At 41.0% G+C, this 26177-nt stretch overlaps 1 protein-coding gene across 2 annotated transcripts in view; it reads left to right on the top strand.

Moving 5' to 3' along the window:
- MCC (MCC regulator of WNT signaling pathway) overlaps window positions 1-26177 on the top strand; it is a 474315-nt gene that overhangs the window by 353486 nt on the left and 94652 nt on the right. For both annotated transcript variants that reach the window (XM_008014163.3, XM_008014164.3), the window contains 2 exons: window positions 983-1125; window positions 22119-22261. In XM_008014163.3, the coding sequence (XP_008012354.1) occupies window positions 983-1125; window positions 22119-22261 (286 nt within the window). The remainder of the gene's footprint in view (window positions 1-982; window positions 1126-22118; window positions 22262-26177) is intronic.

Below are 26177 nucleotides of genomic sequence, written 5' to 3' on the forward strand. Positions count from 1 at the left end.
TAGCTGGGACTACAGGCGCCCGCCACCTTGCCCGGCTACTTTTTTGTATTTTTTAGTAGAGACGGGGTTTCACCGTGTTAGCCAGGATGGTCTCGATCTCCTGACTTCGTGATCTGCCCGTCTCAGCCTCCCAAAGTGCTGGGATTACAGGCCTGAGCCACCGCGCCCGGCCCCCGCTGCCTCTTTTATCACTATTTCTGCTAAGCAGTTTTCATGGTGGTGATATATCATCATCCATTCATTCCATAACACTCCTACTTCACCCACAGTAAACCAGGCCATTTGTCGGTGCTAGGCTAAATAATGAAAAACCTAGTCCCTGCCTTCCAGGAGCTTGTAGTCTGGGAGATGATGATATTGGAAAGCATTAAATTTGCTGATAATCTATCCAGATAAGAAGTGGTACTATACCATTTAGGATTATTTGGTTGAAAAATAGCTGAAACAAACCCTGATAAACTTCAGCGAAGGAGGAGTGAATCAGTAAAAAAAAAAAAAAAAAAAAAAACTAAACAGCCATAAGGGAACTTGGGAAGGGAGCTGTAGGTAGCAGGAACTAAGAGAGATACTCTTCAAGGCTCTCTGAATCAACTCCATGCAACCTTACATCCATTTGCTCAAGATTGAAATTCCCTGCAGAAGGTATCTGATGGATCTAGCTTGGACCACTTGCCTGTTTCTTGACTATGGGAAAGCGGGGGACTTGGATAGCCCCACTTGGACAGTGTGCAATGGCAAAGGGACTGTTTCCCAAAGAGAGATGGAGTGCTAGAAAGGCAAAGACTCCGGTATCCACCAGGGGAATTATAAAATTTAGCCATTGATATGTTTCCTGGGATTGCCAGCCAATGAGCTGACCTACATTTTATTTGGGGCTTACTCAGTGTTGGCAGTTGTCATGGTTTGAGACCACAAAGCTTGGAATCACCCACCTATAGGTGCCTGAATTCATCAGCATTCTGTCCTTTTCCCTTATTCCCAGTGCGAGCAGTCCCACCTCATGAGAGAGCATGAGGATGTCCAGGAGCGAACGACGCTTCGCTATGAGGAACGCATCACAGAGCTCCACAGCGTCATTGCAGAGCTCAACAAGAAGATAGACCGTCTGCAAGGCACCACCATCAGGTACACGGCTCCAGTCGGCTTTTACTCTGCCCCTCCTGCTAGACCCTCCATCTTGGAGCTGAAGTAGCCCCAGCTATTAATATTTTAACTCCAAGACCAAAGTTCTAATTTATAGATTATAAACTAGATTATAATGATGTTTTCTTTGTATCTAAGGCTTTCGAAGTGTATATTGCTCTTAGCTTTGTTAATCATGTGCTTTCACCTCCCTTATTCTGTTCTGATTTGGGTCCTTACAATAACCCTGGAAAGCAGTCAAGGTGGGGGTTGTGGTCCTCAGTTTATTGATAAGGGTATGAAATCAGAAGTTGAGTGAAATGCTTTAGTCATGAGTTCTAAATGGAGCCCCTTCCATCTTAGAGACCAGCGTCCCTGCTGCCCCTTTTATTCACTGGGTGGATGCTAAATGTGCAAACTATGTCCCTTCCTTGGAGATTTGGAGAGATTTATGAATGTAGCTGATAACTAAGCATTATGTAGGCTTCTAGATAATCTGATTATATTTTGAGCTTACCTCAAATTGCTCTACCAACATGGATTTATCCTCTTACCGAACTCATAAGGCAGGGGGCAAGATTTGACAACCATCATTTTACTGGTGAAAAAGCTGGGGCTTAAAGAGAGTGACTGCCTTGTAGTTAAAATTAGCAGAGGATAGAGGTGGGTCAGAACTCAGAATATCTCTGCTTTTACTGAATTTTCTCTTCATAACAATAACTGGTAGGGATTCTGCCTTCCTTACTTATAAATCACTTGGCCCCTAAGTCTCCTGCCACAGTGATTAGTTGGTTGTATCTGCCCTGTTTCTCAGAGGAGAGGTTTGCTTTAAATGACTTCCTGAGCCGTGGATGAGAGCATTTTCATGTTTCTGGTGGTGCTCAGGGAACAGCCTGAGGACAGCAAACGGCTGGCACCTACCTTTTTGGAGAAAGAGGGCTTTGTTCACCGAATGCTTACACAAGCCACAATTTTAAAACAGTTTCAGAGGCAGCTACTTTAAACACTCCTTCTAGAAGTCAGAGGAAACTTTGGATGCATTTTGTTCCAACACCGAGAGTCATAGTAATGACAGGGCTTCTTGATGAGGCTACTAATGGGCATCTGTTTTCTGGGCAAAATTGTGGAAAAATTTGCACTGAGCAGGAGCCACACAATAAACTGCATATTCTAATTTAGAACCTCAAGGCTTTTAAATTGTATATTGGTCTTCAGAGTGATTGTAGGTTAGAAGTACATGAGCAGAGAAGAATTTTTAGCCCAAAAGAATGGTTGTAGCAGATTTAAAAGAGCCTAACATAGGACACTGGCAAATTTGTGATTTTTATTAATACTGTTGCACTTTTAAACACTTGAGAAAGTGAAAGCAAATGGGCTCAGTAAGTTGTGAAAAATACAAAATGTGAAAAAATACACATCACCTAGAAATCTTAATTTGAAGATGTTTAAATTGAATATAATGACCAAACTGCTTCACTTTGAAATGCAGTGAACTTTTTGAATACAAACATTTATTGGTGTGGAGATGTCATATTAAATTCTGCCAGTCTGTGTTGTTTAATGAGCTGGCCTCTCCTTGAGGGGATTCCCTGCAAGGCTGGAAGATGCGTAGACATGTAGACCAATGAGACCATGTCTCTTCTTGTCCTCTGAGCTCCTGAGGCTTAGGCATCTCCCCAGCCCTCAGCACTCCAGCAAATTGGTTTGGCCTCTGAATTATTCAGGGTTCTCCAGAGAGACAGAAACCAATAGAACATAAAGACAGATATATATCTATAAAGATATGAAAGGGGATTTATTAGGAAGATTGACTCATGCAATTATGGAGTCTGAGAAGTTTCACAGCAGGCTGCCTGCAAGCTTGAGACCCTGGGATGCTAGCAGCATGACTCAGTCCAAGTTTGAAAACCTCAGAACTAGAGAAGCTGATGGTGTAATTCTCAGTCCAAGCCAAAGGCTTGAAAACCTGGGGGAATGCAAGTGCAGGTCCTGGAGTCCAAAGGCTGGAGAGCCAGGAGTTCTGATGTCCAAGGGCAGGAGAAGAGTATTCCACCTCCCGGAAGAGGGAGAGTGAATTTGTCTTTTCTCTTCCTTTTTTGTTCTATCCAGACCCCCAGCCAGTTGGATGGTGCCCACATACACGAAGGGTGGATCTTCCCCCTCAGTCCACAACTCACACACCAGTCTCCTCTGGAAGCACCCTCACACACACACACACCTAGAAATAACGCTTTAACATTTCTCTCAGGCATTCCTTAATCCAGTCAAGTTGACACCTAAAATTAGCCATCACAGTCTCAGCTCTTACTATGCTATGATGGGCCAAATGCAGTAGGAACTAGGCACCGTGGATGAACTCTAACTGCCCTAGCATACCCAGGGTCTACAGAGTGCTTGTCATACTGGACAGACACAGTGGTGGTACCATTATAGACTTAGGTGTCACTTAAATCTGGCCTCAGTTAAGAATTTATTGGAGAGGCTAAAAATCTTTATTAAGGGCATAGTTTGTATAACCTATGATATATCCACACTTAAGCTATACTGAATTGCTTAAGGAAAGAAAATGACAATCTCATAGTTTTCTATTTTTATCTCAGGTCACAATCAAAGCACCAGGCACCTTCTGTGACTGCCCTAGAACACTCTCCCATCCCTTATAGTCACAGTGCTAATGTAGCCAAAAACCAGATACTGCAGGTTGCAGAATTCTAATGTGAGTTGAATTCATAGCCACATCAGATCTTTTAAGTGAAGATTAAGCATTGGTAGGAAAAGGTGAAATTGTGAGAATTTGTAGGGTTCATTTGGGTATACTCACATACATTCACATACCTAGAAACTACAAATTCCACTGAGCACTCCTTCCTACAGAAACAATTCTCCCTCCTCATCCAGTAAAGCAAGTCCTATCTTGCTTGGAGACTCTATAACTATTTCATGCCAGGTAGGAGGTGGCAAATATAGTCATGTCCCATTTCTACTTCGTTCATCTTTATCTTTAGGCCTAAAAGTGGTCAAATGTCATCATGTCCCAAAGAGATAAGTAGAAAATCCAACTTGGAAAGATACAAGTGAAGCACCGGAAGATTTATAAGATTCCATTAATTTACATTTAATAAAACTTGGGGAAGTTGTATGTTCCTTAGAGATGCTGGATAGACCTTTGATGCATAGTTTGCAAATATTTTCTCTCATTCTGTAAGTTGTCTGTTTACTCTGTTGACAGTTTCTTTTGCTATACAGAAGCTCTTAAGCTTCATTAGATCCCACTTGTCAATGTTTGTTTTTTTGCTGTTGCTTTTTGCGTCTCTGTGCGGTGGTGCATGCCTATAGTCCCAACTACTAGGGAGGCTGAGGCAGGAGAATCGCTTGAACCCAGGAGGTGAAGGTTGCATGTGTCTTTATAGTAGAATGATTTATAATCCTTTGGGTATATACCCAGTAATGGGATAGCTAGGTCAAATGGTATTTCTAGTTTTAGATCGTTGAGAAATCGCCACACTGTCTTCCACAATGGTTGAACTAATTTACACTCCCACTAACGGTGTAAAAGCATTCCTATTTATCCACATCCTCTCCAGCATCTGTTGTTTCCTGACTTTTTAATGATCGCCATTCTAACTGGCATGAGATGGTATTTTGTTGTGGTTTTGATTTGCATTTCTCTAATGACCAGTGGTGATGAACTTTTTTTCGTATGTTCATATTAATTCATGTGTGAGATTAGGAACTAAGGGTTCTAGACCATGGAGGGAGGAATTCAGTTGGACTGATGATGACTTTATTTATAGGACTTTTCCTGTGAGAGATTCTGGATTCGATATGTTAGGCTCAACAAAGGATTCTACAATAAATTATGTTGAAATGCCAGAACTTTCGTAGTATAATCTAGAAAAAGTTTAGAAGCCTGAGGAGTCAGCAATGTTGACTGGGAGATAATGTCCTTAAAATGGGGTCCTTGGTACCACTGAACAACTACAGTCAAAGTGGGCTTGGTTATTGTATTGGTCAACAAGGTCACAATAGTAGTCAAAAAAGTTTGACCTGCTAGGGATTGTTGTAGTGGCTAATTAAGCATGAGATCTCTAGAACTGATAGAAATGGGCAGCATACTAAAGTTTTACCTGATCATTATAGTCAAACTCTGGTCTGGTGAACAGAGACTTTACTTGTCATCACAACGGATAATCATGGCCTCATCCAATTCACTTACCTGGATACCAGACCAGTTATAGAACCAGAGCCCCCTGGATGAAGGGGAAAATGTATACAATTATGCCACAAGTGAGTGCAGTAAACTTTCCTTTTACCCCTTCAAAGAAAGAGAATGGCAGGTACTTACAGGGAGAGTGTGCAGTGGGGAAAAGAGAGAACCATATTCTGAGGTAGATTACTAGACTTTGAATCTTAACTGATGATAGCCCATGGAGCTCCAAAGTATTTGTGGTTTACAAGTCAGAGTAGGGACTTAGGAAGGTACATCAGTCAGCTTGGGCTGCCATAACAAAATATCATAGACAAGGTAGCTTTTTTCTCACAGTTCTGGAAGCTGGAAAGTCTAAGATTAAGACACGAGCTAATATATTTCCCCATTGAGGCTCTGTTCCTGGCTTGCAGATGGCCACCTTCTCACTGTGTCCTCACATGGAGGGAAGAGACAAAGAGGAAGCAAGCTTTCTGCTGTATCTTCATATGAGGGCACCAATCCCATCATGAGGACCCCACCTTCATGACCTCATCTAAACCTAATTACCTCCTAAAGACCCTATCTCCAAACACCATCACATTGGATATTAGGGCTTCAACATAAGAATTTTGGCATGGGCCAGGTGTGGTGGCTCATGCCTATAATCCCAGCACTTTGGGAGGCTGAGGCAGACAGATCACTTGAGGACAGGAGTTTGAGATCAACCTGGCCAACACACCCCTGTCTCTACCAAAAAATACAAAAGTTAGCTGGGCGTGGTGGTATGCACCTATAGTCCCAACTACTCGGGAGGCTGAGGCAGGAGAATTGTTTGAACCTAGGAGGTAAAGGTTGCAGTGAACGAAGTTCGTGCCACTGCACTCCAGCCTGGGTGACAGAGAAAAAAAAAAAAGAATTTTGGGACACAATTTAGTGCCTAGGACCTTCTGTGACTACCCTAGAAGACTCTCCCATCCCTTATAGCTACAGGGCTGATGTAGCCAAGAATCAGACACTGCAGGTTGCTGAAAGTCAGGTAATAAGTAGCATTATAGGCTCAATCCAAATCATAGTGGACCTAGTTATGGCACCATCTGAGAGGTAACCTTTTTCAACGCCCTAGAGATGTGGTAAATGCTCCCAAGTAGCAACAGTATATGGTGCTGTGTTTTGTGGATTGAGAGAATAGAAGTGGCCCTTCTTATGCATAAACCTAAAAATCCACTTCAAAAGTTTTTGCTTCTGTTACCCTGATACCAAATGCAGACAGGGGCATAATAACAACAACAACAACAACAACAACAACAAAAAGTACCAACTTCAGGCTAATATCACTAATGAAAATAGAGGTAAAAATCCTCAACAAAATACTAGCAAATCAAATGCAACAGCACAATAAAAAAGTTCATTCACGGTGATCAAGTGGGATTCATCACAGGGATGCAAATATTGTTCAACATATGCAAATAAATAAACGCAATATACCACATTAACAGAATCAAGGGAAAAAAGCATGATTGTTTCAGTAGATGACAGAAAAGAATTTGATAACCATTCCTTTATGATAAAAACCCTTATCAAAATGGATACAAAAGGAACATATTGATATGGTTTGGCTCTGTGTCCCACCCAAATCTCATCTTGAATTGTAATCCCCACATGTTGAGGGAGGAAGGTGGCTGGATCATGGGGTTGGTTTCTTCCATGCTGTTCTTATGTTAGTGAATGAGTTCTGACAAGATCTGATGGTCTTATGCGTGGTTGACAGTTCCTCCTTCACATGCTTACACTCTCTCCTGCGGCCTTGAGAAGGTGCCTGCTTCCCCTTCCACCATGACTGTAATTTTCTGATGCCTTTCCAGCCATGCCCAACAGTGAATCAATTAAACCTCTTTCCTTTCTAAGTTATCCAGTCTCAGGGAAGTTCTTTATAGCAGTGTGAGAACAGACTCATACACATATCTCAAATAAAGGCAACCTATGAAAAACCCATGGCTGATATCATAGCAAAGGGGGAAAAATTGAAGGCCTTTCCTCTAAAGACTGGAACAAGACAAGGATGTCCAGTTTCATCACTGTTACTCACTGTAATACAGGAAGTCCTGGCTAGAGCAATTCGGAAAGAGAAAGAAATAAAGGGCATCCAAATTGGAAAGGAAGAAGCCAAATTCACCTTGTTCACAGAATTATCCTGTTCACAGATGACGTGATCTTATATATAGAAACCCCTAAATACTCCAACAAAAAACTTCCAGAACTGATAAATTCAGTAAAGTTACAGGGTGTAAAATCAACATATTAAAATCATTTTAGCATTTCTATGCACCAATAACAATCAGCCAGAGAACCAAATAAGTCAATTCTATTTACAATAGCTAAAAAATCTAAATTTTAGATCTGAAAAGATCTAAATTTTGATTCCTTGTGTGCAGTCCTAGCAGGTAAAAAATAAATAAGTAAAATTTGATTCTTACATAATTCTTACAGCAGCTCCTAAACCAGGAGAGCTACGATTACTCAAAGTCCTCAATCAAGTAATTCTACCTATAGGAATATGAATGCCTGTATGAATCTTATCAGAAGTTGTCTTACACCCATGAGCTGTGCCATCACTAGGTCTATTTTCATTTATTTATTTATTTATATTTTCTTATTTCGGGTCTCTGTTTACACCACTGGGACTAAAAGCAGACTCCTTCAGGAGTAGAGATTGTGGATTCCTTCATTAAATAAAGAATTCTAACCAGCTGAGATGCTAGCTAAAGAAAATAAGGATTTCCTAGTAGGAGAAGGAAGGAGTAAATATCAACTGTAGCCTGTAACCAGCTATAGCCTGGAATCAGAAGCAATGCCTAGGCTATGCATATTTTCTTGCTTTTATGTATATATGCATGTCCCTTTTTCCTCTTACTTTCTCCTATTTTTTTTTTTATTATTTATTTATTTTTGAGACAGTGTCTCGCTGTATCGCCTGGGCTGGCATGCAGTGGCGCAATCTGGGCTCACTGCAACCTCTGCCTCCTGGGTTCAACCGATTCTCATGCCCACCCCTCCTGAGTAGCTAGGATTACAGGTGTGCACTACCATGCCCAGCTAATTTTTTGTGTTTTTAGCAGAGACGGGGTTTCACCATGTTGGCCAGGATGGTCTCAAACTCCTGGCCTCAGGTGATCTGCTCACCTTGGCCTCCCAAAGTGCTGGGATTACAGGTGTGAGCCACCATGTCCAGCCTCTCCTATCATTTTATATAGGATGAGTTGGTATTGGCGAAACTCATAATTTAGTAGGTAGGTTACATATCTGGGTGGGTTTTAATACCATTTATATATGCCAAGAGTGAAGAATCTGAACACAAAATCAAGAAAGCAATCCTACTTACAGTAGCTACAAAAATTATAAAATACCTAAGAATAAATTTAACCGAAGAAGTAAAAGATCTCTACAAGGAAAATTACAAAACTCTCATTAAAGAAACTGAAAAAGATTCAGACAAATGGAAAGATCCCCATGTTCATGGATTGGAGGAATTAGTATTGTTAACCCATTTGTGCCTAGTGTTCTATTATTGGAACACTAAGCTTGTGGGAGTTATTTATCTCCTACTGCTCAAGGTCATTGCCAAGGTCTGATTTTTCACACACAAAAAAAATTTAAGGCTCCAGCATAAATGGGTTAAAATGTTAGTACTATCCAAAGTGATCTATAGAGTCAATGTAATCCCCATCAAAATGCCAATGTCATGGTTCACAGAAATAGAAAAAAAAAATCCTAAAATATATATGGAACTACAAAAAAAAAAAAAGAGAGAGAAAAAAAAAACCCCAAATAGCCAAAGCCAATCCTGAGCAAAAAGAACAAAGCTGGAAGGATCACACTACTTGAGTTCAAATTATACTACAGAGATGTGGTAACCAAAACAGCATAGTACTGGCACAAAAGCAGACACATAGACCAATGAAACATAATAGAGAATCCAGAAATAAATCCACTCATCTACAGTCATCTCATTTTTGACAGAGGCACCAAGAACATACAGTAGGGAAAGAATGGTCTCTACAATAAATGGTGCTGGGCAAAGTGGATATCCATATGCAGAAGAATGAAACCAGACACCAGTCTCTTGCCATACACAAAAATCAGAACAGATTAAAACCTAAACGTAAGACCTGAACTATGAAACTACTCAGAGAAAACATTAAGGAAATGCTCTAGGACATTGAGTCTGGGCAAAGATTTTTTTAGTAAGATCTCAAAAGCATAGACAATGATAGCAAAACTAGACAAATGGGATTACATGAAACTAAAAAGCTTCCACACAGCAATGGAAATAATGAAAGTGAAAAGAGAAATTACAGAATGGGAGACAATATTTGCACACTGTCCACTGGCAAGGAATGTAAGGAACTCAGTAGCACAAAAAACAAATCTGATTAAAAATGAGCAAAAGATCTGAATAGACATTGCTCAAAAGAAGACATACAGATGGCCAACAGGTAAATGAAAAATTATTCAGAATCACAGTGAGATATTCTCTCTTCCCAATTAAAATGGTTTCTACCAAAAGCATAAGGAATAATGGATGCTGGCCAGGATATGTAAGAAAGAGGAAGTCTCATACATTCTTGGCAGAAATGTAAATTACTACAACCACTATGTAAGACAGCATGAAGATTCCTCAAAAAACTCAAAATAGAACTACCATATGATCCAGTAATTCCCTTACTGGGTATCTATCCAAAAGAAAGGACATCATTATATTGAAGAGATACCTGCATTCCCTTGTTTATTGCAGCACTATTCACAACGGCCAAAATTTGAAATCAGTATCAGTGCCTATCAACAGATGAATGGATGAAGATACATACAATGCAATATTAACAGCTATAAAAAAAAGAATGAAATCCTCTCACAGCAACATGAACGGAACTGGAGGTTGCTATGTTACATGAAAAAAGCCAGAAAGCACAAAAAGACAAATATCGCATGTTCTTACTCATGTGGGAGCTAAGGAAGTAGATCTCATGAAGACAGAGAGTAGTTTGGTAGTTTTTAGAGGCTGGGAAGGGTAGGGAGGAGAGAGGGATGAAGAGAGGTTGAATAATGGTACAAAAACAAGGTAGATAGAAGAAGTAAGACCTAGTGTTTGATAATTCAATAGAGTGACTATAATATTTTATATTTCAAAATAGCTAGTTGAGAATAATTTGAATGTTCCCAGCATAAAGAAAAGATAAATGTTGAAGGTAATGGATATCCCAGTTATCTTGACTTGATTATTACACAGTAAAAATGTATGAAAATATCACAAGTACCCTGAAAATACATATCTATCCTGTATAGTTTTAAAAAAAGTTATAGCTTCTTATTTTTGCAACTTTGAGCACTGCTAGTATGAAATCTTAGCAAGTTCTCCATCAAGAGAATACAAAAATGATTCAATTGACTGCCACCTGTTTGGCCCTTTGGGACACCCCATGCCACTGAGCCAACAAGCAAAGAAGGAAGTTACTCTACTGGCTGGAGTAACTATCAAGAGGAAATTGGGACACTGAGTACTATGTCTGAATACCTAGGATACCTTCTAGTAATTATCCAGTGGTAAAAGTTAGTAGATTAGAACAACCCAATACAGGTCAGGCCAATTACAAGTCAGTCCACTAAGGGCTAGGCCTTTGAGGAATAAAGATTTTGGATTACTTCATTAAGTAAAGAACTCATTCTAACCAGCTGAGATGCTAGCCAAACAAATAAAATATGGATTTCCTAGTAGAGGGAAGTTATAAATACCAACTCTAGCCTCATGACCAGTAGCAGAAAAGATGGCTAGGCTGTGCATATTTTCTTGCTTGTATATGTGTATGTGTGTATATATATAAACACACATACACACATACACACATACACACACACACACACACACACACACACACACACGCACTTTTCTTTTTCCTCTTATTTTCTCCTATTATTTCAGATAGGGTGAGTTGGTACTGGTGAAACTCATCATTTAGTAGGTAGGTTACATGATATCTAGGTGGGTTTGTCATTGAACTAGAAGAGTGAAGATCACTTTACAATACTATTGTTAGGAATAATGTTTAAAATTTTAAGGAAATTGAATCCTTGTAAAGTTCCAGTTAATATAAAACTCAAAGGAAAAAATTATAAATTAAAAAATAAAAAATTAATCAAATTATTTTTTAAAAATCCTTATATCCCACACTATAAATGATGGTACTTTGGATCTCTCGTTTTGAAAAGATGAACCTGTTTAAATTGAATTGAGGAATGACTACAGAGAAGGTTAGTATCATTGCTATTGCAATTTAGAAATTGTGGTGTGGATAAGAGGGTGCATACAGTTGGTCACTGAGTAGCTAAAGAGGATAGAGACTATGATAGCTGTTGTCTAGCACTTTTATGCCATTCCCACCCCTCTCTTCATCCTCCCCAGAATCAAAGAGGGCCAGGGAACTATCTCTCAGACTCTCTTACCAGCTGGGTTCTGGATAGAGTTTTAACTGTGCCAATGAAATGCACTCACATGGGTTTGGAAGGCAGAGGGAGGTGGGAGCTATTCTCCCTCAGCCCATGGTGGTGCAAAGTCAGTAGCAGTTCCTGATCTCTGAGGAGATCACAGCCACGATGGCAAATCTGACAGCTCTTGGTGGCCTCTGCTCACCTCACTTTTCTGCAGCCCTTCCAACAATTTTGCAGGCATGGAACTAAGTTAAATCCTTTCCACTTGAAACATGCAGTGCAGTTTGTTTTCCTAACTGAACTCTGCCTAATGCATCCTAAATCCTATCTCCTAGGATTAAACACTAAACACTTTATACATAAGGCCTTCTGAAAAATTTTATTCATGATTATTTTAAACAAATCTGATCATACAACACGCACTGTTTTGTAATATGTGCTTTTTCTCTTTTAAAAAGCCACAGTTATGAGTGGCTTTTTTTAATGTTAATCTGACTTGGGGAGATTATACAGTGGGATGGGGGAAATGGCAAAATATATCAGTAGCTCACTGGATGTGAAAAGAAAATAAAGAAGGATTTCTAAGCAAATTAAACATAAGATCTTTTCTTTCCCAAGGAGGTTATTTTCTTTTCTGTAAGCTACTCTCATAACATCAGCCTCTCACTACCAAGTCTCATGAGTTGTTCATATTCTCTGCTTCATCTCCCCTTTGCTCATTAGCTCACTGCTGCTGTGTGGCTTCTGACTCCAGCAGTTTACCAAAACCCGCTTGCTGTGAACTGAGCTGTGGTGCCCCCTTTGCCAAATTCATATATTGAAGCCCTAGCCCCCACTATGATGGTATCTGGAGTTGAGGCCTTTGGGAGAGAATCAGGGTTAGATGAAGTCAGAAGAGTGGGTCCCTTTGTGTTGCTAGAAAGGAATATCTGAGGCTGGGTAATTTATAAAGAGAAGAGGTTTGTTTGGCTCACAGTTCTGCAGGCTGTACAAGAAGCATGGCACTGGCATCTGCTTCTGGTGAGGGCTTCAGGCTGCTTCTCCTCATGGCAGAAGGGGAAGGGGAGCCGCCTATGCAGAGATCACACGGCCTGAGAGGGAGGGTGTGCCAGGCTCTTTCACCAGCTCGCTCTCCAGGGAACTAATAGAGTGAGAACTCACTCATCCACAAGAAAGGGCAACAATTTCCTCATGAGGGATCCACCACCCCCACGACCAAGACACCTCCCACTAGACTCCATCTCCAATATTGGGGATGAAATTTCTACATGAGAGTTGGAAGGGACAATCATTCAAACCACAGCAGGCCCTCAAGAAGGTATATTGCCTTTTTTTTTCTTTTCTTTTTTTTAAATTATACCTAAGTTCTGGGATACACATGCAGAATGTGCAGGTTTGTTACATAGGTATACCTGTGCCATGGTGGTTTGCTGCACGCATCATCTACATTAGTTATTTCTCCTAAGGCTATCCCTCACCTCGCCCCCCACCCCCTGACAGGCCCCAGTGTGTGATGTTCCCCTCCTTGTGCCCATATGTTCTCATTGTTTAACTCCCACTTATGAGTGAGAACATGCAGTGTTTGGTTTTCTGTTCCTGTCTTAGTTTGCTGAGAATGATGGTTTCCAGCTTCATCCATGTCCCTGCAAAGGACATAAACTCATTCTTTTTTATGGCTGCATAGTATTCCATGGTATATATATGTGACATTTTCTTAATCCAGTCTACCCTTGATGGGCATTTGGGTTGGTTGCAAGTCTTTGCTATTGTGAATAGTGCTGCAATAAACATACATGTGCTTGTGTCTTTATAGTAGAATGATTTATAATCCTTTGGGTATGTACCCAGTAATGGGATTGCAGGGTCAAATGTTATTTCTATTTCTAGATCCTTGAGGAATTGCCACACGGTCTTCCACAATAGTTGAACTAATTTCCACTCCCACCAACAGTGTAAAAGTGTTCCTATTTCTCCACATCCTCTCTAGCATCTGTTGTTTCCTGACTTTTTAATGATCGCCATTCTAACTGGTGTGAGATGGTATCTCATTGTGGTTTTGATTTGCATTTCTCTAATGACCAGTGATGATGAGCTTTTTTTCATATGCTTGTTGGTCACATAAATGTCTTCTTTTGAAAAGTGTCTGTTCATATCCTTTGCCCACTTTTTGATGGGGTTGTTTTTTGGTGTATTGCCTTTTAAGAAGAGACACAAGACAGCTTGCATGTATATTCTCTTCCTTCCAGCCATATGGGGACACAGGGAGAAATCAGCCATCTGGAAGCCAGGAAGAGCCCTCACCAGAAAGCAGCCATGCTGGACCTTGATCTTGGAGGATCTAGGCTCCAGAACTGTGAGAAAATAAATTTCTATTCTTTAAGCCACCCTGTCTATGGTATTTTTTAATGGCAGCCTGAGCTGACTAAAACACCTTTCTTGAAAATCACCAATGATTTCTTAAATGAAAAATCCAGTGACCTTTTCTTGTCATTGGTCCCTTTCTATGGCATTGACGCTAAGCCGTCTTTCCTTCCTGATGGCACTCTTCTTAAACCTCTAGGACCCTGCAGACTGTAGATCTTCTTTTCCCTCCATGGAATTTGTCCTCAGCCTAGGCTCCTATTCCTAAACTCTCTCTCTCTCACATGTTTCACCTCATACAGCAGCAGCCCCAAGGCACAGACCCCTCCTATCTCTGTGATCTCAGCATTGGCACTCAAACCTTCTGTTTAATGGGGCTGCAAAATGCCCCCTCATTTGAGGACAGAGAGATAACATCCCAGAGTCTCTATCTACTGTAATATAATCTGACTGCTAAGATTTTAGGCCTGCACCAGGAGCTTGATGTTTCTCCTGATCTTTGGGCACACAGTTGCCTATGTGTTGTTGGTATCATGTACATCTTGATGTACATGCAGCCAACAACACACAGGCATCTGTTCATCTTCATGTTGTTGCATTTCAAACACTGTAACCAAAACCTCCTTGTGTGCCAGCAAAACATATTGTTCTGATTAATTTACAGTCTAAAAAGTATAGTGCAGTGAAATAAAAATAAAACCCATAAAGAAGATGTGTTTCTCATTCCCTGTTCTCCTGTGTGATCTATATCAATCTCTTTTTTAATATTTGGAAGTTCTTGAATATGGATCTTATATGAGCTCTTGTTAAGACAAAAATGGATTGCTATATTCATAGAAGAGCATTTCAAATCCCATTTGTTCAGTTATTCACCAAAAGATTCATAGATGAGTCTGATCTTCTCTATGCTATCTGAAAAAATAAGGGGAGATAGTATTGAAGAAAGAATGAGGACTTTATTCATCACTTATTTCCTGTACTAGATTCTTTCAGAGAACTAAAAGGAATACATTTCCTTCCAATAGTTTTAAAAAAACAAAAACAAAACAAAACCAAAATGAAACTTTGTTCTTTAAAAGAAAGCCAGCCATTTAAAGGCAAGTCTACTTTTAATTTAAGAAAGAATGCAGTTCACCCAAAAAAACACCAGGTCAAGTAGGGTGGATTAGTTGGCCACAGCTGACTGACAGCTTGACAGCTGTCAAGGCAGGCAGTTGACCATCTAGGTCTTCTCCACAAATCATTCCAATACAGTGGAAGGCATGAACGTGTACCCAAAATGAGAGAGATAATGTGGATAGTGACATGACAGTCTATCAAATGCTGTTGACTCCATAGTATTTTGAGCTTGAAGTCCGGAAAGCATGGTAAGAATTATACTTCCACTGACTTTTCCCTCTTCTGATTAAATAATTTTACCCCTAACCAATAATGAGAAGGAATCTTTAATAAATAATGAAATATCTTTTCCTTCAGTCATGACATTATAGTTGACCCTTTAACAATATGAGGGTTATGGGAGACAACCTAGGCACTATCATTCTGCATGGAGCAAGGGCAAAGATTTTATGACAAAGACACCAAAAGCAATAACAACAAAGCAAAAATTGACGAATGGAATCTAATGAAGCTTAAGAGCTTCTGCATAGCAAAAGAAGCTATCAACAGAGTAAACAGACAACTTACAGAATGGGAGAAAATATTTGCAAACTATGCATCAAGCAAAGGTCTATCCAGCATCTATAAGGAACTTAAACAAATTTACAAGAGAAAAACAACCCCATTAAAAAGTAGGCAAAGGACATGAACAGACATTTTTCAAAAGATATACATGCAGCCAAAAAGCATATGAAGAAAAGCCCAATATTGCTGCTCATTAGAGAAATGCAGATGAAAACCACAATGAGACACCATCTCATACTGTTCAGAATGGCTACTATTAAAAAGTCAAAAAATAACAGATGCTGGTGAGGTTGCAGAGAAAAGGGAACACTTATACACTGTTGGTGGGAGTGTAAATGAATTCAATCATTGTGGGAAACAGTATGGCGATTCCTCAAAAAGCTAAAAGCAGAACTACCGTTCAGCCCAGCAATCACATTACTGAGTATATACCAAGAGGAATATGAAGCATTGTATTATAAAGAATACATGCACACAAACGTTCATTGCAGCACTCTTCACCATAGCAAAGACATGGAATCAACCTAAATGCCCATCAATGACAGATTAGATAAAGAAAATGTGGTACGTATATACCGTGGAATACTATGCAGTCATAGAAAATACAAGCTCATGTCTTGTGGGAAGATGGATGGAGCCAGAGGCTATTAACCTTAGCAAACTAATACAGAAATAGAAAACAGAATACTGGGTGTGGCAGCTAAATGATAAGAAATGGACATAACGAGGGGAACAACAGACATTGGGGCCTACTTGTAGGTGGAGGGTGGGAGGAAAGAGAGGAGCAGAAAAGATAACCATTGGGTACTGGGCTGGGTGATGAAATAATCTGTACAACAAGCCCCCATGACACAAGTTTACCTGCGTAACAAACGTTCACGTGTACTCATGAACCTAAAGTAAGAGTTAAAAAAGTCCCAACAATATGAGGGATAGTGGCACCAACCCCTACACTGTGGAGTTAAAAATCCAGATATAACTCGTGACTCACCAAAACCTTTACTAATAATCTACTGTTAACCTGACAGAAACAAGAAATGGGGAAATGATTCCCTATTTAATAAATGGTGCTGGGAAAATTGGCTAGCCATAATTAGAAAGCTGAAACTGGATCCTTTCCTTACTCCTCATACGAAAATTAATTCAAGATGGATTAGAGACTTAAATATTAAACCTAAAACCATAAAAACCCTAGAGGAAAACCTAGGTAATACCATTCAGGACATAGGCATGGGCAAGGACTTCACGTCTAAAACACCACAAGCAATAGCAACAAAAGCCAAAATTGACAAATGGGATCTAATTAAACTAAAGAGCTTCTGCACAGCAAAAGAAACTACCATCAGAGTGAACAGGCAACCTACAGAATGGGAGAAAATGTTTGCAATCTACTCATCTGACAAAGGGCTAATATCCAGAACCTATAAAGAACTCAATCAAATTTACAAGAAAAAAACACACAACCCCATCAAAAAGGGGCAAAGGATATGAACAGACACTTCTCAAAAAAAGACATTCATACAGCCAACAGACACATGAAAAAAATGCTCATCATCACTGGCCATCAGAGAAATGCAAATCAAAACCACAATGAGATACCATCTCACACCAGTTAGAATGGTGATCATGAAAAAATCAGGAAACAACAGGTGCTGGAGAGGATGTGGAGAAATAGAAACACTTTTACACTGTTGGTGGGACTGTAAACTAGTTCAACCATTGTGGAAAACAGTATGGTGATTCCTCAAGGATCTAGAACTAGAAATACCATTTGACCCAGCCATCCCATTACTGGGGATATATATACCCAAAGGATTATAAGTCATGCTGCTATAAAGACACATGCACACGTATGTTTATTGTGGCACTACTCACAAACAATAGCAAAGACTTGGAATCAATCCAAATGTCCATCAGTGACAGACTGGATTAAGAAAATGTGGCACATATACACCATGGAATACTATGCAGCCATAAAAAAAGATGAGTTCTTGTCCTTTGCAGGGACGTGGATGCAGCTGGAAACCATCATTCTCAGCAAACTATCGCAAGAACAGAAAACCAAATACCACATGTTCTCACTCATAGGTGGGATTTGAACAATGAGATATCTTGGACACAGGGTGGGGAACATCACACACTGGGGTCCTATTGTGGGGAGGGGGGAGGGGGGAGGGATAGCATTAGGAGATATACCTAATGTAAATGACGAGTTAATGGGTGCAGCACACCAACATGGCACATGTATACATATGTAACACACCTGCATGTTGTGTACATGTACCCTAGAACTTAAAGTATAATAATTAAAAACAGTCTACTGTTGAAGCCTTACAGATAACATAAGCAGTCAGTTAACACATAGACTAGTATCTATTAGGTTGTGTGAAAGCAGTTGCGGTTTTTTCCATTACTTTCAAAAGCAAAACCGCAATTACTTTTGCATCAACCTAATGTATATATTTCATGTATTTATGACATATCTTAAAACTGTTTTTTGTATTTCTAGGCTACACGATTCATCTGAGGTTTTTTCAAGTTGTCACAAATTTCCAAAAAATTTTCAAATACATTTATTGAAAGAAAATTTGCGTATACATGGATTAATGCAGCTCAAATCCATGTTGTTCAAGAGTCAACTACATAGTGTCTCATTGGTGTGAAATTTAGGAATTAGGCTGTGCTAGTAGTTGCATAATCTTAGGTAAGTTGCCTCTCGAAGCCCCATTTGTCTTGTTTGTAAAATAAAGGTAGTGGTCCTGGCTAAAACAGTCTTCAAAATCCCTTCCAGTCTGCCAGCCTGTGACTTTTCTGCCACTGCTGGTTGTTACATAGGCAAGTGTACAATCTATTGCCTGCCTCCTTAGGAGCATTTGTTATGTTGTTTAAACTAGGAGCAAGCATTAATCGTTGCATCTCTTAAAGCAGCTTGGAAGCACTTCCCAGACACTTCTAACTGAATGAAAGAATATGCATTTGGAATCCTGTGAGTTTACCCTTTATGTTCCAAGTTCCAAGGAGAGACACCTGAGAACTTTGTCATTCCATGATTATAAACCTACCACTACAGAGTGTCACTTTCAACATTTATCATTTTATCAGAGCTGCTATTTTTCTGGTTTTAAATGGCCACTTTTTTTTCCGTGTTTTTACATTTTCCTCTTTTCATCACCAGCATTAGCAGTTGGTGTTTTTTGGGGGAGGCATTTTTTCCCCAAAGAAGTAAGTTATTGCTTGAGAAGAATGCCTGTATACACAACAAACAGAAGCCATCTTCAGATGCTGTTGTGCTGTGTCATTAGCCACACAGCCTCACCAGGCGTCCTCAAGGCTGTACAGAGCCGCTGCAGAAGCACAACTCAAAACCTCGTCTTTGCAAAACTGCCAGGGACTCTTAGTGTGTTTTACTTACTCCTTTGCTCTTGATGGAACAGTGCTCCTGAATGGTAGAGAAGACCCCCGGTCATCAGTGTGCCACGCGTACTGCAATCACAAATTGAGTTAGTTTACAATTTGTCATTTCCCGGTCCCAGGTTCCAGCCTTCTTTCAGGAATGATGCCAGTGAGAGAGAAGGATATGCAGCTCCATGGTTTTTTACGAAAGTCAGTGGGAGACCCAACAGGGCTGCGTGAACTTTGTAATATTTAAGCTCAGTTTAACTTTTTATACCTCATTCTTTGTGGCACAAGATCTTCCCTGTTCTCATAAGGTAGCTTTCCACCTCTAATGACTATTACTTTGTGGGCATGTGTCGTTTTAGTTCTAGAATACTTACAATGATTACCATAGCTGGAATGCATTTCTCTTCTTCTCATTTTATCTGTTTCCACACAGGATCTTGGCAACGTTTATTCCTTCCCCTGAATTCCTAGACTTTCCACATTGTATTTTTATTTCTTCCATCTAACCCTGATTATTTGCATCCTCTGGTGCAATATGTTTTCCTTTTGCTCAAACTGCCCAGTCAACAAGTAGTCTGAGTGCCTCTCCATCCTCATGTTTCCATCCTGTGCCATATTTTGGTTTCAGCCATAGTGAACCGCTTGTTCCCCTCCAAGTTCTGCACATTTGCAGCTCCTCTGAGCCTTTGCCTGTGCTATTCCACACTTGTGACCTAACTGAAATCTACTTGCCTTGAGACTCATCTTGAGTGCTTCTCCACCCAGGAGGTCTTCTCTGGTCACTCCCCACTGGCAGCCCCAGATATTCCACCTGTGTTCACCCACAGCATCCTTCTTGGGTTGTGAACATCTTTGTCTCCTTGAAGACAGAATCTGTGCAGTGTTTGTGGTCCTGTCTTTGTTTTGGTGCTCAAATACATCGAATGGGAATTTTTAGTTTGCCCGTTGTGACAGAAAACCTACTGCCTAATGTAATACGGTTCTCCTTCAGACTGTGCTCTGACCTCAGTAGGGAATGTTTCCACAATACCAGCTTCCCTTTCCCACACCTTCTCAATTCACTCCTTTATAAAGTTCATCCTAGTAATCTCTAGAAGTAATTCTGTACAAAGCAGGAGATTTGGCAGGAACTGTATACTTTCGAATCTGGCAAGCCAGGAGGGTTTAAGGTGGCTATTAAAGATTTTACAAATGCCATTTATACCAAAGAAACAGCAGTAGCATTTATCACTTGCTTTCTTGGCTGCAAAAAAGTCTCGGCTGAGCCAAAGCTGATTACGTTGGCCATGCAACCAAGGTAATTTATTCATCATACACAAAATCTCCCCTTAACTAAAATCAGAATTTTAAATGCTGACTGAAAGGAGAGCTAATGTATCTATCAGTGCACCATCGTCCCGTAGACCAAAAAGGCACTTAAGAGTACTTTTTAATCGTTTTCTTTCCTAAACCTAATTATTGTTGACTTTTGCTTTCAGATGTCTAATAATTAACTTATTCATAGAATATTAGTCTGTATTTTTTTTTGTCTTCACCACTCTCTAATTCATATTTTGCATGTCTTGGGGCTTTATATCTACATAAAGCTTTTCCAGATTTCTGGGTAGCTTTTATTAACAATACCTTATAAAACACAGGCTCAGCTGAATGTCTTTCCTGGGAGAAATTTGATATCTTGAGAGAACCAAGATTTCTGTTCTTCACATTTCTCTGATTTATAGATGTGTCTCCCGCTTGCCTCCCTAAACTCTAGTGATCACCACTCATCATCTTGGTCCACCCACAATCCAACACTGTAGACTTTCTTCTCTGGTTGTTGACAACTTAAAATGAATGCCAAGCTGAGATTTCTCCAATTCCTAGCTTTCTTCACAGACAACCTGGCCTTGAGGCTGAGCAGACCTAAGTGGGCATTCCACTCCCAGTTAAATCCCCTGACAGTTTCCCCTACTCGTTTACTTGCAAAATAGATCCTTCAAAGAGGGTTCATTTTGCTGTCTCCATCCCTGTGTCCAGTGTATGTGTGGTGGTGGTAGTGTGGGAAGGGGACACTGCACGTGCTCTGAAATACATACTGCAATTTTAAGTTTCTCAGCTTGCTAATAGTACAATGAAGAGACCAGAGGTTGAGGGACCCCTGAAGGGCTGAGAATAGGTAGATGTGTGTATACAAATAAAACACGGTGGGGTTTAAATGTTGTCTTCTTGTTAGCAAGTGCAAATTAAAGGAAATAGGCCACTGAGTGGTGTTTTCTCATTCAGTGTTCCATTTTCTCCTCATTGCATCCTCTCTTCCTACCCCCTAATTCTACCTCCTTTCTTTGGGAAGTTAGCCTCGTCTTTCTTGGGCATGCTGATCCATATATCTTTCAAAAACATCTAGTTTGATCTGCACAGATGAGGTGCTGGTTTCTCAGTAGCTCCAACCCCATCTCCAACCTCCAGCCTCCTTCAAGAAGGAGGCCCCTGTGGGCCCTCCAGGTGGTAGGGCATGCCTTTGCTGTGTGCTAGACTCTTAGTTATTTGGTTCAACAGTAGCCTCAGTGCTAGTAGTCTTAGTTCTTTTTCCCCTCGGAATTTGAGGAGGTGAAGAAATCTCGTTTCTTCAGGAATCTTTAGAGGGGAAGAGTTTCTGCAGGCTGATAGATGAATCTCGTTCGGTACATGGGTGTGTTATGTGGACACAGAAGCAACCTTTCAGCTTCACTCGCTGGCCATAGATGTGACCATCTATTTGGGCTGGGAGGAATCCTGGTCCATGTGGCCTGGGGGAGAAATCTATTTTCTCTCTGAATGTCTTTCTCTTGTCCTTAAAAGACATATTCTCTAGGGGTTGTCTTAAATCCTCTGTCAGTGGTGACCAACTCTCCTTTTTTCTCAGGGAGGAGGATGAGTACTCAGAACTGCGATCAGAACTCAGCCAGAGCCAACACGAGGTCAACGAGGACTCTCGAAGCATGGACCAAGATCAGACCTCCGTCTCTATCCCCGAAAACCAGTCTACCATGGTCACTGCTGACATGGGTGAGTCTGCCTGCCGTTACCACCAACCCAGAGTTTGGTTCCTGGATTGTAATAGAAATTTTAGAAATGTGAGGCAGCCTGAATTAAAGTTTAATTTTTCAAGGAGTTTACTGAGTGGATGAAGTCACATGTATTTCAGTCCCTTACACATTACTTTGTTGGTCAAAATGGAACTGAAGCTTTCTGCTCTGATACAATTGTGATTCAAATGTAAGTCACTTCTATTTGAAAATTCTGGAAGTAGGGAAGCAGTTTAAAAGGCTATTACAGCATTCCAAATTACAGTAATATCTGAACTATGATGGTGGGAATGGAAGGGATGGGATGGGGGCCAACACATTGCAGTGGAAGAACCCCAAGAGGTTTTAACAACTACTTGGGTTGGGTAAGAAGGAGGAGTCCAAAATGACTCCAATGTGTTGTTCCTCAGTGACTAAGAGAAGGATCATATATTCCTTAGTAAGGAAGTTTTGTTGAGAAATGAGTTGGGAAATAGTCATATTATGTTTGAGGTTGTAGAGAAATATCCATATGTAAATATCTGGTATGATGTATTTTAAACTGTAGGGTGTGACCTATTGGGTCTTGAAATTATATGAAAAAGTATTTTTAAATGAAAGCTGATAGGAAAGCAAGTGACAGTATTGTTTCATGAAATTTGTTTCTTGCATGTTTGTAGGCAGTAAGTTGCCAAATGAATGTTCTAACTGGGTTGCAGTCAAAATGTTACAAAACCACTGGTCTTGCCTACCTGGATATTTGGAAAGAGATTGAGGTTTAGGGAAGAGGCTTTGAAGTTATCTGGGCTAAGGTGATCCCTGTGGTTCAAAGGGTGTGGAGTCAAAAGAGGGAGGAGCAGCATATCTCAGGACAGACATGTTTACATGTATGGGAGAGAGGGAAGAAGAACCAGGAGAAAGAAGAGTGCATATAGTCAGTTTTCTTGAGTTTTATAATGAGTTTTTCTTGGAAGTTAAAATTTTGTTGGGGAGAGGGATTTTAATCAAATATTACATATTTGAGTTTAATTAAAATCCTATAAATGCTACAACATTATGGAACATAGTAGTATGAGAGTGTATCCAAAGAAATTTGATTCAGTCTAGGGTTATAAGAAGGCTTCCTCTAGGAAGGCGTTTGACCTCAGATCTGGAGGATCGGTAGGAATTAGGCAGGTCAAGGAAGAGAATAGCATCCAGTGAGGGAGAGGAAGGCATTTAAGGAGGTGACTGAAGATCATCATGGATGGAAGACACAGAGGTACAAGAGGGGAGCTGGAGAGGTAGGCAGGAGCTAGGCCATGCAGAGTCTTATAGGCCATGCTAGAGACCATGTTTGGTCTTTACCCAAAGATCCACAAGAAGCTACTGAAAGATTTTTTAATAGTAGGGGAAGAGAATGAGATCATCAGATTTGCGTTTTGAATCAATCACTCTGTAGTGTGGAGAAAGAATCCATAGATGAAGAATGAGTTGGGGAGGCTAGCTTGGAAACTGTTGCAGAAGTCTAGATGGGCAAAATTGATTAGGGTGGTGGCAGCTGAGATTTAATAAAGATGTAAAATTGGCAAGATTTGCTGAAGGATTGGAAAGCGATTGAAGGTGGAAGGGTTTGTATGCCCCATAAGAGTTTATTTGCACAATAGATGGACAACAGGGCCACTCACCAATAGGGCACATAGGAAATAGGACCCCGTGGTTTTGCTTTGAGTTTGTTTTGCTTGGGGCAGGAACTATATGATAGGTGGAGATCATGTGTTCTGTTTGTCCATGGGTTTATAGTGTCTTGAAGTATTTGAGTAGAGATACTTCACAAAGCAGTAGGTATTCAGATAAAAAAAAAAAACAAGAGGAGAGACCTGGGCTGAAGAAAAGCAGCTGGGAGACATCAGGGTGTTTGCACATGATAATTGTTGACTCTGTCATTGCCCCATTTGTATCTTACTATCACACTAACATTTTAAATTATGTAATAGTATTTATTTGCTTGACTGACTCTCCCACTAAATTCCACTAGGCGGAAGCATGTTTGTTTCATCTCCTAGTATATCTTCAGAGATTATCACAGGGCCTGGCACATAACATGTGTTTAAAGATAGTAGTGGGAATGAATGAATGAGGTAATCAACCAATCCACCAGTCAGCCAGCCAAAGATGAAGGAATAAAATGAGGAGAGTGGTATTCTGGAAGCCAGTGCGGCAGAAGAGGCTCTAATAAGGAAGGAGCGATCAGTAGTCTGGATTGCATCTAAGGCCAAATAAAATGCATCAAAGCCATTGACAGCTGTATGTTGGTAGCAGCTTAAACCAGGCAGAAGTATCATGAGGAGTGAAGACAATTCCCCCAATTAAACCGAACCCAGACCCTGGGCTTTATGTTACAATACACACAACTCCCTGTAACCAGACCATGCATGTGCCAAGTTCATACCAGCATGCTAAGTTCATACATCCTGGCTTCATACAGGCATCATAAATCTCTAACCCTGGCAACCCCAAGCTTCAGGACTCTGTCTTCCGCCTTAGGCAGCCAGACAGATTTAAACAGCCTGGAAATTGCTAATCATTGTAGAGTGTCAACCCTATACTGATCCCTCTATTCACTTCTCTCAAATTGTATTTTATGGAATTAATAAGTGACCTGCACTCCAACAAAGTTCCATAATTAAATACATTTGGGAAATGCAGGGATAAACCCTCTTACATGGATGTCTTTCCTGTGGGACTTCTTGGACCTCCTGACATGAGGTGGTGTCTGTAGCACTGGTCCTCACACAGAAGCCAGCGTCCTCCTTTCTGCGCCACGGGCATCCTCATTTTCCCAAACTATTCTTTTCATTCTGTCCCTCACTTAAAAACACATGGGTTAGTTATAACTGGTGGTAGCCTCTTTCCTGAGAAGACTGAGTTCCTGGAGGGGAGTGACCTTCCCTGCCCAGTGTTGATACGTGTTCTCTGTCCACACATAGAAGCTTTTTTTCTCATTTAGTCAGCAGACTCACTTGGGGCTGTGCTAGGTACTGGGGATGAAAGACAGAATCTGCTGTCAGGTCACTTTGCTCCCACCCTCAAATCCTTCAAGCCTAGAGTTACTTGTAGATTCCCAGCACGCAGCCAACAGGGTGCTCCCTGCTTCTGGCCTCCTCCTTGGCCATTTGGCCTGTTTTTCTTCCAGCCCCGGCCACTCTGGCCTCCTGGCTTCCTGTTCCTCCAGCCTGAGCTGCTTCTCCTGCCCGGGGCTCTGTGCTGGCTGTTCCTTCCGCCTGGAGCCCTCCTTCCTCAGCAGCTGTCTCTGCAGAGGACCCCCGGCCTCCCCTCTAGAGTCACGCCTCATCCCTCACTCTTCTGCAGCCACTCGCCTCCCTTTCCCTGCTTCATTTTCTTTCATAGCATGGGTCACTCCCTGAGGGTGGATTGTGTTTGTACTCTCTTCCTTGTGTGTTATCAAGCTTTATCTGGCTGTCATGTCAGAGTGCAGGCTCCACGCGGGCAGGGACTTCACCTGCCTAATTGATCAGCATAGCAGTGCCTGCACATAGGAAATACTCACATACTTGAGCAGCAGTGAATGAACCCCATCCCAAAGCTCACAGTTCTTTGGAGGATGCAGACAGGTCCACAGGGAAGACCTCACAGTGCAGTTAAGACTCCATAGCATGCCTGCAGTGGCCCTGGTGATAACCTCGGGGAGGAGCGTGGAACAATGCTTCCCAGAGGTCACAGCAGAGCAGGAATCCGGGGACTGAGTGGGGTCGGAGCCCGTGAGGAGGAGGGTGCACCGGGCAGCGGCAGCTCTGCCAGATCCCCCAGGAGGACAAACACTTGGGCACAACAAGGAGGAGTTCATGAAAGCTGCTCACACAGTGCAGTCGTGTGTTTGTTCAGTGGAACTGGCCGTCTTCCTCTTCTTATTCCTT

The sequence above is a fragment of the Chlorocebus sabaeus genome, chromosome 23 (assembly GCF_047675955.1).
Source record: "Chlorocebus sabaeus isolate Y175 chromosome 23, mChlSab1.0.hap1, whole genome shotgun sequence".
NCBI lineage: Eukaryota > Metazoa > Chordata > Mammalia > Primates > Cercopithecidae > Chlorocebus > Chlorocebus sabaeus.